Source organism: Solanum lycopersicum, chromosome 10, assembly GCF_036512215.1.
Source record: "Solanum lycopersicum chromosome 10, SLM_r2.1".
NCBI classification, from domain to species: Eukaryota; Viridiplantae; Streptophyta; class Magnoliopsida; order Solanales; family Solanaceae; genus Solanum; species Solanum lycopersicum.
Window position 1 is genome coordinate 46,441,491 of NC_090809.1, and position 13,442 is coordinate 46,454,932.

The 13,442-nt window shown below is 36.3% G+C and overlaps 2 protein-coding genes across 2 annotated transcripts in view; both read right to left on the reverse strand.

Annotated features, from left to right (window-relative positions):
* Window positions 1-6,240: 6,240 nt before the first annotated feature.
* On the reverse strand, window positions 6,241-9,401 carry LOC138338873 (uncharacterized). Its single transcript, XM_069289956.1, has 6 exons — window positions 8,977-9,401; window positions 8,725-8,831; window positions 8,147-8,271; window positions 7,541-7,915; window positions 6,999-7,294; window positions 6,241-6,478 (listed from the first exon to the last, which is right to left on the reverse strand). Exons 1-6 carry the CDS (start codon window positions 9,399-9,401, stop codon window positions 6,241-6,243), a joined length of 1,566 nt encoding a protein of 521 aa, XP_069146057.1.
* Window positions 9,402-9,434: 33 nt separating this feature from the next.
* The window catches only part of LOC138338874 (uncharacterized), a 34,964-nt gene continuing 30,956 nt past the window's right edge, over window positions 9,435-13,442 (reverse strand). The window contains exon 11 of the mRNA XM_069289957.1: window positions 9,435-9,530. Within this exon, the coding sequence (XP_069146058.1) occupies window positions 9,435-9,530 (96 nt within the window). The remainder of the gene's footprint in view (window positions 9,531-13,442) is intronic.

Genomic DNA, 13,442 nt, shown 5'->3' on the forward strand with positions numbered 1-13,442 from the left:
CTGGGACTTAAATTTTAGAAGAAACATGAATGATTGGGAAATTCCTATACTGACCGAGTTCTTCAAAATCCTTGAAGCTTCTCAAGATCTGAAGAATGGGGTGGATAGACTGTGGTGGAATGGCACAACAAAGGGGTATGTATAGTAAGTTTTGGGTACAAACTTCTGAACTGGACTGTGACACAAAAATCTATATGGCCATGGAAACCAATCTAGAGAACCAAAGCACCTTTGAAGATGACATATTTCTCATGGATTGTAGCAAAAGAAGTTGTTCTGACACATGAAAACCTAAGAAAGAGGAACATTATCTTAGTCACGCGTTATTATTTATGTGGTGAGGCAGCTGAGACAGTTGGACATTTGTTTTTGCATTGTAAAATCACTAACCAACTATGGAAGATTTTCAATAATCTCAGAGGCATAAAATGGACAATGCCTAGCAAGATTGTTGACACTCTAACTAGGTGGGAAGAAGCTGGGAAGGGATAAAAAAACAGGAGCTACTGGAAAACCATACCATCTTGTATATGGTAGATCATCTGGAAAGAGAGAAATGCTAGGCGTTTCGAAAATAGGAGTAGAACGGTACAGGAAAAATCAAATCGATTGTATTTTGATTTTGTGTTTTTGGTGTACACGGAACTCCCCTATAGATGTAGAAAATATCCTAGATGTGTTAGAATCATGCTAGGATTGGGATTCCTTTTATATATTGCTATACTTTGACTTGTTGTAAAGGGGTTTAGCACTACCCAAGTGCTGAGTTATAATACAAATGTTACTTATTAAAAAAAAAGTTTTGTAGGTCTTAACCCCCCACTAAATGATCATATATCGGGGGTTTTGTACCCCCCAACTTTTTAGATAATTAACTTACCGCTATAAATCCGCCGTTAAAATATTGTAGCGGCAAGGATTACCACCTCCACAAACTGGTAAGGACGAACATTCTTGGGGTAGATTTGAAAACCACCGAGGCAGGAAATTGGGGGGGGGGGTTATTGTCCGCCGCATCATGCAAATTAAACCCCTTGAAGTGACGCGTTTTTTTGTAGTGATTTCTTAGCATTTTTCATGAAAACTATAAGTTTTTACACATGCAAAAAACAAATTAGACCAACTAACAATATGATTAAAACGTGGCAGTGAAATGTGTTAAATGAAAAAAAAGCAAAAACTTATTCTAGATTGTTGATTCACAGCCTTATAATATTTGTTTTTCTTGCTGGTACAAAACAAGCACTGAATTTATCAAAACTTTCATAAATAACTTATGAAAGTCAATAAGTAACTTTTACTTATATATATATATATATATATATATATATATATATATATATAAAAAATAAACGGACCTTTCAATTATAGTTTTTATTATGGAAGATAAAATATGACTTCAACATTGAGGTTTTACAAGTTCCATCATTTATCCTTGATTAAAAGACATGACAAGCATAAATACTCATGGATCTTAAAATCATTTATCGCCTCTATATAATCATAAGTAATTAAAAGAGAGAGATAACAAGCTAGGATAAGAATAGTGTACCAACATGTCAATGCATGAATTATAAATGTTCAGCATAGGAAAACTAATCACCTCGCATTCTTAGAAAAACACTATTAAACTGTTATTTAGCGTATCTGATACAAAAACCCTCAAATTTATTCATATATAACTAAATGGTATCTTTGAAATTAAATTAGTAGCAACTAAATTGAGATACAGTCCCTCAATAGTCATTTTGAGACTCTAACGTTAGAACCTCTACAGACGAAATTGGAAGTTGAAATTGGAACATTTTCCCAACAACATGATTTTGTGGAATCTGTTGTCAAATACTTAGATAAAAAATTTTATCCAACACACAAACATGAAACGTGTGATGTACACCTATCACATTTTCGCGTTCCACATAGCCCAACATTTACCGTTGAACCAAATTCCTACAACATGGGGATTTCATGGTAGTCGCCAATCATTTTTTTTGAAAAATAAACTTATTTTTGTTTCTTCATAGGAACTCTTTTTATAGATGAACTAATTTCATGAAGAACAAACAACCCCTTGGTCCCAAATAAAAAGGCAACTTTTATCTTCATAGATTAAGAAAAATACAACAGATATTACATAGTAATTTATTCGATTATGTCATATATGTTTGAAAACATAAGGTACAGTAGATGACATGCTTATTCCATACAATATACCTTGTCCATCTATAATTGTGGTGGATAAATGCTTTTTAGGGAAAAAAGCTATGTTACATTTTAAACTATGTTTTTCTATTCAATATTTTAGTGCATACTTCCTTTAATCTTATTCTTGTTGCTTCCTAAAAGTCAAAACAATGGATAATAGATAATTTGAAATAGCCTACTGACATAATTCTCAAATAGGACTTGATCTATGACATATTTAAATAATTGTTTAAAGCCTAAATATCCTTATTCTATGCAATCACTGCAAAGATGTAATTCTTAGAAGAAGTCAAGTTAATACTATGTAATGATTTTGCCATTTATCTTTCATTGAGAATTTCATGAAACACGTTGGTTGCATCAAGATTCAAACCAAATGGGAAATTTCCTTGTTACTAAGTAAAGGTATTATATAAAATCTGAAAAAAATATGAAGGAAGAGGCCTGTCACGCCCGAGCTACCCCTGAGACACGGACACAGAACTTAGAACCACAAGTGATCCCAAGCTAAGCCTGCTGGCATAATCATGAGCATACTAAACAATATAAACTGATGCGGAAGCTAAATCATAACTTATAATGAAAAGATGGGGAATACCCATATTTTAAAACGGATATAATATGAAGACTGATGAGTTTAATGCAATGAAGTTATTAACTCAACACCAAGATAAAACTACTATGTCTGAAATAAGCCTCTAAACTAGACTAGAAATACTGGGACACGTCCCCGCTAAATCTAGCAAAAACTGAAACTAAAAGACTAAATACTGAAAAGAAACTCATGACTCTTATCCTCGGAGAATGAGAACTCACTACTTAATCTGCTGAACTAGAGATTGAAAAATCGATCTATGTGTGATCAGGATGCTGAGAGCCTGAACACACATCACGAGAAGATGTAGCACATTATGCCTTAGTACTTGAAAGGTACTGAGCATACAGGATAGAGTAAAGCTGAAATAAAACATAAATGAACAAGCATAAAAGCAAGTATAATAATCTGACATGATAACTTAATTCCGAACTAACTGAATGCAATGACCAATTTATAACATGCTGAAACTGAATACTGAATATATTGATAAATGGTCAATGCAAAGAGTATGACTGACTGTGGAAGCTACTAATAACCGATAATAAAACCACATGAGCGGAGTCCGATGTACACGCCACATCGAGAGGACCCAATATACCCTGCCAAAGGTATAAAGGCATGCTGGCGTGATCACTTAACTGATAACCCACAGAGGGGACTTACAACCGACTTGGCTAGTAATTCTAGGACTAATTGGGTATGCTAAAACCAATTCCAACTCGGTATTATGCTACTCCCAATGAATTCTATAAATTTACTAATAAGTTTGAGTTTATGTAAATACTGGATAGCTCGAAACTGAACATGCAAACTGAAAATGCAATAATTAATCTGATAATTATGCACTTATAACTGAGGCATGTATACCTAAAGTATCTGATCTGACCTAGAATGTGTAATTCAAAAACTAAAGAAAAACAAAGCTATGGTTCTGAAATTCATGTGATAATCTGAGTATGAACATGATAATCTTATTTGGAACATGTATTTTATAGGTTCATGAAGTTCTATCTAAGTTCTAGAAACCCTAGGCTTAATCATGATAATATAATAAAGAATCTGATAGAAAACTAGGGACCCAATGGGTGAAAGGAACCCACCAGTGAAAATCCACGGAAAAATACTTAGGTTTCGGGGATGTTAATGCTGGAACTTGTTGCATTCTTGAACTCTTTTTTTGCTTCTAATTTTTCTAACTTTTGATTTAATAATTTGACTTAGATATGTTTTAAGTGTATTTCTAGGCTTCAACTGACTAAAATCTGATTATTTAGGGTCAAAATGATGTAACTTAAGGTTAAATAAATTGGGAAAAGACCAAGACCCCTGGATAAGTTGCTATCGGACCAAACGACGACCGTTGTCTGACCGAAGCCCCGTCGTTGGGTCCGCTGATTGGCCCTGTTTGACGGGCATTTACTAAAATGGGTATTACATTACTTTTTATTTGGAGGTGTGATTTTATAAAGGTCGGTGGCTATGGAAAGATAATTCAATTATCTATCTGTGGTTAGTTCATAGGACACCTAATTCATTTTTTGCTAAGAGTTATGACCATTTGAAATTGACCCAACTGCATTTCCCCCTTAACTATCTACTAATTCCCACCTATGGACCGTAGGTCCACGTACGGACCGTGCTGTTCATCCGTAGCTCTTGTCAAAGAGTGGGTGAATGAGGGTCTCAATCGATGGTCACGAACTATGGATCGTTGTCTGACCTACGGACCGTAAGTCCGTACGTCATCCAAGACGTAACCAATTTTTTAGGGCTGAAATTTTTTGGAGTTTTTGATCGTATCGACGATTATGCAGGATGGACCATGGTCAGGATACGGTCCGTCGATGCCACAGTTTGCTGCACCTACAAAGTTTTTATTCTGTAAAGCTAATTTTTGGTCTGTTTGGGCTACGGGATTTTACATTATCTCTCCCTTGGGAACATTCGTCCTCAAATGACGACTAAACTAGCTAAAATAGAGGGAGAGAAATGCAAACCGTACTACTAAACACTAAGAACAGAGTTTCTGACTGAATTGAGTTCCAAGTACATGCAATTATGCTAAAAATGTAAGTACAAACTGGAAAAATAAAGAGGAACTATTACCTCAAGCTGGAGTGGAATCGGAAGGAAAGAGGTGAGGATACTTGGCTTTCACAGCTGCTTCTGCTTCCCAAGTAGCTCCCTCTACGGATTGACTCCTCCACAAAACCTTAACTAAAGTGACTTCTTTGTTCTCAACCTTCTGACCTTACGATCAAGAATTTCAAGTGGTACATCCTCATAAGAAAGACTATCTTTCATCGCCACACTCTCCAATGTCACTATAGAGGTTGGATCACCCACACACTTCTTCAAGAGTGAGATGTGGAAGACCGGATGCACTGCTGCTAATTCTGCTGGCAACTCTAACTAATATGCCACCTTGCCAAACCTTTTAAAGATCTGTTAAGGGCCTACATATCTAGGATTGAGCTTCCCTTTCTTCCCAAATCTCATCACCCCTTCATAGGTGAGACCTTCAGAAAAACCCAATCATCAACTTGGAACTCTAGTTCCCTTCTCCTCGCATCTGCATAAGATTTCTGATGACTTTGTGTTGTCTTAAGTGTATCTATAATAAGTTGCACTTTCTCCATAGCCTAAAGGACTGAATGTGGCCCTATCAAAGCTGCTTCACCTACTTCAAATCAACCAACACGAGATCTACATCTACGCCCATATAAAGACTCATAAGGGGCCATTTGAATGCTGGAATGGTAGCTATTATTGTAGGCAAACTCAATAAGAGGAAGGTGATCATCCCAACTACCGTTGAAATCGATCACACAAGTTCTCAACATATCCTCTAAGGTATGAATGGTACGCTCTTCCTGCCCATCTGTCTGTGGATGAAATGTTGTACTAAGGTTAACTTGAGTACCAAGACCTTTTTGAAATGACTTCTAGAAATGAGAGGTGAATTGTAGACCTCTATCTGAGATGATAGACAAATGAACCCCATGCAACCTTACAATTTCATTAATGTAAAGCCTTGCATAGTCTTCTGCCGAATATGTAGTCTTGACTGCCAAGAAGCGAAAAGATTTAGTCATGCTATCACTTCTCACTTAAATGGAGTCATGTTGTTTCCGAGTATGCAGTAATTCTATAATGAAGTCCATATTGATCACATCCACTTCAAAGTAGGAATTTAAATTTCTTGAGTCATACCTCTTGATTTCTGATGTTCTACCTTGACTTGCTGGCAATTGGCGCACTTACTCACAAAGTCTACTATATCCCTCTTAATGCCATTCCACCAATAGACTTCTCGCAGATTGCGATACATCTTAGTAGAACTTGGATGAATAGAATACCTAGAGTTATGGGCTTCTGCAAGAATAGTTGTCTTAACTCTCCCACGTCAGGAACACACAATCTACCCTGGTAGTGAATTACACCTCTCCCCCTTGGGAGAAAACCCCCACCCTCTGATTATGGACTACACCCTTAAGTTCAAGCAAGATTGGATCACTGTCTTGCTTTTCCTTAACATCCACTACTAAAGATGATTCTGCCCCATTCTGAACTGTTACACCATTGTCTGATATGCTCATAAGGCGAACCCCCAAGCGAGCACGACTATGAACATCCTTTACTAGCTCCTTCCTTTCATCCTCAACATGGACTACACTACCCATAGATTATCTACTAAAAGCATCTGCTACTACAATAGTCTTTACCAGGATGATAATGCACACTCATATCATAATCCTTAAGGAACTCTAGCAATCTTCTCTGGAAAAGATTCAAATCTTTCTGGGTGAACACATACTGAAGTCTCTTATGGTCAGTGAAAACATCTACTTGAACACCATACAAGTGGTGTCTCCAAATCTTGAGTGAAAACACCAATGCTGCAAGCTCAAGGTCATGATTTGAATAGTTCTTCTCATGGACCTTAGTTGTCCAGAGGCATAAGCTATCACCTTACCTTGCTGCATCAATACAAAACCTAGGCCAACTTTGGATGCATCACAATAGATCACATAACCATCTGAAACCTTCTGGTAGAGTCAAGACAGGAGCTGTAGACAATCTTATTTTCAACTTTGCAAAAATTTTCTCACAATCATCTGACCATTGAAACTTGACCATCTTCTAATTCAACCTAGTCAATGGTGAGGCTATGGAGGAGAATCCTTCAACAAACCTTTTATAATAACCTGCTAGACCATAGAAACTTTTGATATCTATAGTAGAGGTAGGTTTGGGACACTGTTTCACTGCTTCTATCTTTTGCGAATTCACTCGGATCCCTTTGGTAGATACAATGTGACCAAGAAAAGCAATGGATTGCAACCATAACTCAAATTTATGAAACTTAGCAAATAGCTGGTGATCCTTGAGAGTCTGCAAAACAACTCTCAAATGACTTGCATGTTCTTCATCACTCTTAGAGTAAATGAGGATATCATCAATAAAGACAATAAAGAACAAGTCCAAGTACTGTTTGAAAACTTTGTTCATCAAATCAATGAATGTTGCAGGAGCATTTGTTAGTCAAATATATATAACTGCAAATTCATAATGACTACAACGAGTTTTAAAGGCTGTTTTTGAAATGTCACTATATTTGACTCTAAGATGATGACAACCCGATCTGAGGTCTATCTTTGAGAAATGGATAGCACCCTGAAGTTGGTAAAACAATCCATCGATCCTGGGGATGGGATACTTATTCCTTATTCTGACCTTGTTCAACTTTCTATAGTCAATGCATATTCTGCGAGAACCATCTCTCTTCCTTACGAACAACGCTGGTGCACCCCTTGGTGAAATACTAGTTTTGATGAAGCCCTGATCTATAAAGTCTTTCAACTTCTCTTTCAATTCGTTAAGCTTTGATGGATCAATTCTGTAAGACGGAATAGAAATAGGCTGGGTATTTGGAAGGAGATAAATTCCAAAGTCGATTTCCCTTTTAGGAGGGACTCTAGAAAGATCTTCTTGAAACACTTTTGGAAATTCACAGACTACTGGAACTGACTCAAGAGTTGGGGTTTCAAGGCTAGAATCCTTAACCCGAACTAGATGATAGAGATAACCCTTAGAGATCATCTTTCTGGCCTTAAGGTAAGAAATAAATCGACCCATAGGCGTTAAGCTACTACCCTTGCATTCTTAGATTGGTTCGTCTGTAAACTAAAAACGAACAATCCTAGCTCTACAATCGATTGAGGCATAACATGAGTGTAACCAATCCATGCCTAGAATGACATCAAAGTCTACCATTTCTAACTCTACTAGATCTGCTGAGGTGACTTTTTGAGAGACTGTGACAGGGCAGTTTTTGTATACCTGTCTAGCTATAACTAGGTCACCGACTGGAGTAGAGACTGAGAAATGTTCTAGTTGAGTTTCTAGACTAATATTGAATTGGACTGCTATGTAAGGAGTTACAAAAGAAAGATTATCCACTGGATCTAATAATGCATAAATATCAATGTCAAAGACATGTAATGTACCAGTGACTACATCAAGAGAACCTTCTTGATCTTGGCGAGCCTGAAGAGCATACAACATGTTCTACCATTGACCGCCACCTGTACCAGATGAGGTACCCTATTGAGTTGGGAGACTTGCTGGTGCTGCTGAATTTGTAGACTGAGCTCTACCATTACCACCTCCTTGACCATGTCTAGAAGGACAATCCCTAAACCTGTGACCAGACTGACTTCACCTAAAACATCTCTCTTTTTCTGCAAGACACTCGCCCGGATGGTTCTTACCACACTTAGGGCAAGTAGGGTAGGTCTTGGTGCCTGAAACACTTCTCTGAGATTTAGATCCTAGTGCTCTACCCTTCTGGTCATACCTGTTCTTGGAGGATGGAACACTAGCTGATGAAGGGGCTGGAGGTGAAAACTTCTACTTACCCTGCGAGCGATTTCCACCACCCGATTTCTGCTGAGAATAGTCATAGTTCCCAGTCCTAGTGTTCTTTTTTTTCGTTAGCATGTTCCATAAGCTTATCACCCTCAACCTGCTAATCATGATTCATAATCCTAGAGATGTTAATATCTCTAAGTAACATCACATTTATGCACTCAGATTTCACCAAATCTGACACCCCATACAAAAACTTATTCATTTGACCCCTTGAGTCAATGACCATGTGAGAAGCATACCTGGAGAGTTGGTTAAACTTGAGTTCATACTTTTGGACTGTCATGTTACCCTGCCTTAAGTTCATGAATTCTTGGGCTTTTGCTTCTCTCAACTCTATTGGGAAAAACCTGTCGAGAAAAGTCTCACTAAAGCAACCCCAAATGATAGGAGTCCGATTTGCACCCCTATTCTCCTTCCAGTGATTGTACCAGATATGAGCAACATCCTCAAAATGGTATGATGCTAACTCAACCTGATCATTCCCAGTGAATTGCATTACCTCAAAGATCTTCTTGATCTCATCCAAGAAATTTTGAGGATCCTCATTAGGCTGCGATCCTAAGAACTCATACAGATTCATCCTAACAAAATCACGGGTCCTTTCTACTATTGACCCACCATTTTCATTCACATGAGCATGAACCCAATTTTTTTGGTTAGTCATACTCTAAGCCAATATCTGTATGGCATTTTTGAACTAAGCATTAGAGACTTCCTGATCTGGGACTGGAGAAGCTGCATTTTCATTTCTAGAGTTCGCATTCCTAGCATTAGCTCTACGAGGAGGTATGATCTGAAACATTGAACGTCAAGTTAGAATGAAATTAGATCATACCTCAAGCACGATAAGAGTAACAAGAAAGTGAAGTTTTTCCTAAAGCACTTGATAGTCTCCCTCTCATTACATGTGGTGCACTTCACACCTATGAAAATGACTCTACTTAGTGTGGCTTTTCAGATATCCTAGGACACTTACACCTAGTCCTCTGATACCAAGTTTTGTTATGCCGCGAGCTACCCCCGAGATGCGTAGAGAACTTAGAACCACAAGTGATCCCAATCTAAACCTGCTGGCATAATCATGAGCATACTAAAGAATATAAACTGATGCTGAAGCTAAATCATAACTTATAATAAAAAGATGGGGAATAACCATATTCTAAAACTGATATAATATGAAGACTGGTGAGTTTAATACAATGAAATTATTAACTCAACATCAAGCTGAAACTACTATGTCTGAAATAAGCCTCTAAACAAGACTAGAAATACTACGACAAGCCCCAGCTAAATCTAGCCAAAATTGAAACTAAAAGACTATATATTGAAGAGAAACTTATGAATCTTGTCCCCGGAGAATGAGGACTCACCACTGAATCTGGTGCATTGGAGATTGGAAAATCGATCTATGTGTGATCTAGATGCAGAGAACCTGAACTTACATCACGAGATGATGTAGAGCACGTATGTGTTAGTACTTCAAAGGTACTGAGCATGTAGGATAGAGTAAAGTTGAATAAAACATAACTGAACAAGCATAAAAGCAAGTATAATAATCTGACATGATACCTGAATTCTAAACTAACTGAAAGCATTGACCAATTTATAATATGCTGAAACAGAATACTGAATATACTGATAAATGGTCAACGCAAAGAGTATGACTGAACTATGGGAGCTACTAATAAACGATAATAAAACCACATGAGCTAAATGTGAAGTCCGATGTATACGCCCCATCGAGAAGACCCAATATATCCTACCAAAGGTATAAAGGCATGCTAGTGTGATCACTAAACTGATTGCCCACAGAGTCTGACTAAAAACTAGCAACCCAATGGGTGAAAGGAACCCACTAGCGAAATCCCACATACCTGGTGATGAAATCCACGAAAAAATACTTGGGTTTTAGTGATGGAACTATTGGAACTTGTTGCGTTCTTGAACTAGGGTTCTTGAGTTTTTTCTCTTATCTTGCTTCTGATTTTTCTAACTTTTGATTCAATGATTTGACTTAGATATGTTTTCATTATGTTTCTAGGCTTACACTGACTAAAATCTGATTATTTAGGGTCAAAACGACGTAACTTAAGGTTTGAACAAAGTGGAAAAAGACCAAAAGACCCCTGGATAAGTAGCTGTTGGACCAAACGACGGCCTGATGGTCCGTTGTCTGACCGACGCCTCGTCGTTGGTTCCGTTGATTGAGCATGTTCGACAGGCCTTTACTAAAATATGCATAACTTTTTACTTAGATGTCTTATTTTAGCAAGGTCGATGGCTATCAAAATATAATTCAATTATCTATCTGTGGGTAGGTCATGGGACACTTAACTTATTTTGTGCTAAGATGTATGATCATTTGAAGTTTACACAAGTACATTTCCCCCTTAACTGTCTGTTAATTCCCACCTACGAATTATAGGTCCACCTACGGAACGTCCTGGTCATCCATAGCTCTTGTCAGAGAGTGGGTGAATGGGGGTCTCGATCGACGATCAGGGACTACGGACTGTCATTTGACCTATAGACCGTAAGTCCATCTGTCGTTCAAGACTTAACCAATTTTCCAGGGCTAAAATTTTTTAGAGTTTTTGATCCCATCGACGGTTATGCAGGAACGAACTATAGGTCAGGATACGGTCCTTTGATGCCACCGTTGGTTGTACCGGTACATTTTTTTTCTATAAAGCTTGTTTTTGGTCTTCTTTTGCTACAGGGTGTTACAAGGGGAGATAATTATATGTTGGCATTCTTACCCTCAAATTCGCCTAAGTAACAAGTATATTATATATGTTCCTTTGAAGATTACATCAATTACATTTTATGATGCAAGTAAAATAATGATACAATATTTTATCGCAGAAAACCCCAAGTAATAAAGGGTAAAAATAACGATCTACACCTCTGTAGGATTTACTCCATTTTATTTAACTTCAAGTCTCAACAAAATATTACAAGCCTATGTAACCTAAGGAGTTATAAACTCTAATTCCAAGCTATGAAATTATAAACTCTAATTCCTAGCTACCCAAGACAAAAAAAAAAACCCAGGTTTAAGTCATCTACCGTCCATCAAGTTTCTCAAACTTGTTAGATAAATCCTACATACACACTCGATTGTAATCAAAACTCTTAATTACAATCTTACAACTTTTTACTCACAAATTGATAACACTCCCAAGTAACTCTTAAAACTCACTCAAAACCTCTTGATCATGGTTTGATCTTCTCTCTATGTAAGTGCGCAATTTTTCTGCCCTATTTATAGATTTGGACTTGAATCCAAAACATATTTCAACTAGAAATATATCATCATATTTATAGATTTGGACTTGAATACAAAACCTATTTCAACTAGAAATCCTACTTCATGTAGGACTCCTCTTTTCTGTGGAACTCCTACTTCAACTCGAACTTGTCTTCGCTTTTCTTTCTTGACTTTAACTTGATTTCCTTATCTGATCATGCTTCCTACTTCGTTCAAGATCTAAAATCACATTCACATCATTATACTTCCTTATTTACTTCGGCTTTCTAGTTTGTCTAGTTTTCCTATTTGATTAAGAAAATTATCTTGCCTGTGAACTCCTTTATGAAAGGAACCTTTCTGTACTAGTTGCTTGTCGAAAAAATAATACTTCCACAACTTTATATCTTCTAATTCACGGGGTTGACGTTGTCGTTATCCAAGTTGGATTCGTTCTGTAAGGAACACGTCGAACAACCTGTATCTTTCATATGTTCCTGTATCTGTCAATTATAACAATCTTTCTCATTCTAACACTATCAAAATCAAAATTCGATATTCTTAAGAAAGGGTTTTTCTTAACCCAAAATAAAGTTTAGTTGTAACTTTTTCTTGTGCATCATAATTCACCAATTAATGAAATTCGAGAAGAAGATGTGAAATTTAAACCTTACATTGAAAAAATTATTCAATTCAAAATTTTCTATTTTTTATGATTCTTGAGCTAAAGTTGAAAAGTCATGAATCTAAAGTAGAATTTTTTTTAACTTGTTGATCTGACTTCTGAGCAAGCCACGTAGTAAAACGTAGTAAATATCTTAGTTTTATAAAATAATTTACCCTTGAAAATGAACAATTTTATGATATTATCCTTGGTCGTCCCAATTTTGACTCTTCTATATAATAGATTGAAATATATATATATATATATATATATATATATATATATATATATATATAGAAATATAAGTCGAATGTTATAGGATCTTCAATAAATATCAGATTTGGTCAATTATTATCAACTAAATTAATTATCTAAAAAATTTCCGTCAATTAATTTACTATAGTAAAAGAAATAGTTCAAAAATTGCCAAATTAAAACAACTTCACCAACTGATCTGATATAACTCGGGGCAACTATTAGGAGGAGTAAAATGGTAGTTTATTATAAAGTAAGAAAAATAACCTTTCAAATTATTGCATAAAAGCCCACCATCCAAATTAAATAATAAAAGATATTCAAATTTTTTCATTTAGTTTCGCTAAAAAAAATTTGAACGACATTTTTCATTTAAAGCCCACACAACATAGAGGGGTAGTGTTGTCACAGGCATGAACAATGAATTATTTTTGTTTAAATTTGAGATCTAATATTTACATATTTTGATTTTAAATATGAATATCTAAAAAGGTATCACATTCATGAAAGTTTTTCTCAAAATTGGTCATTTATTA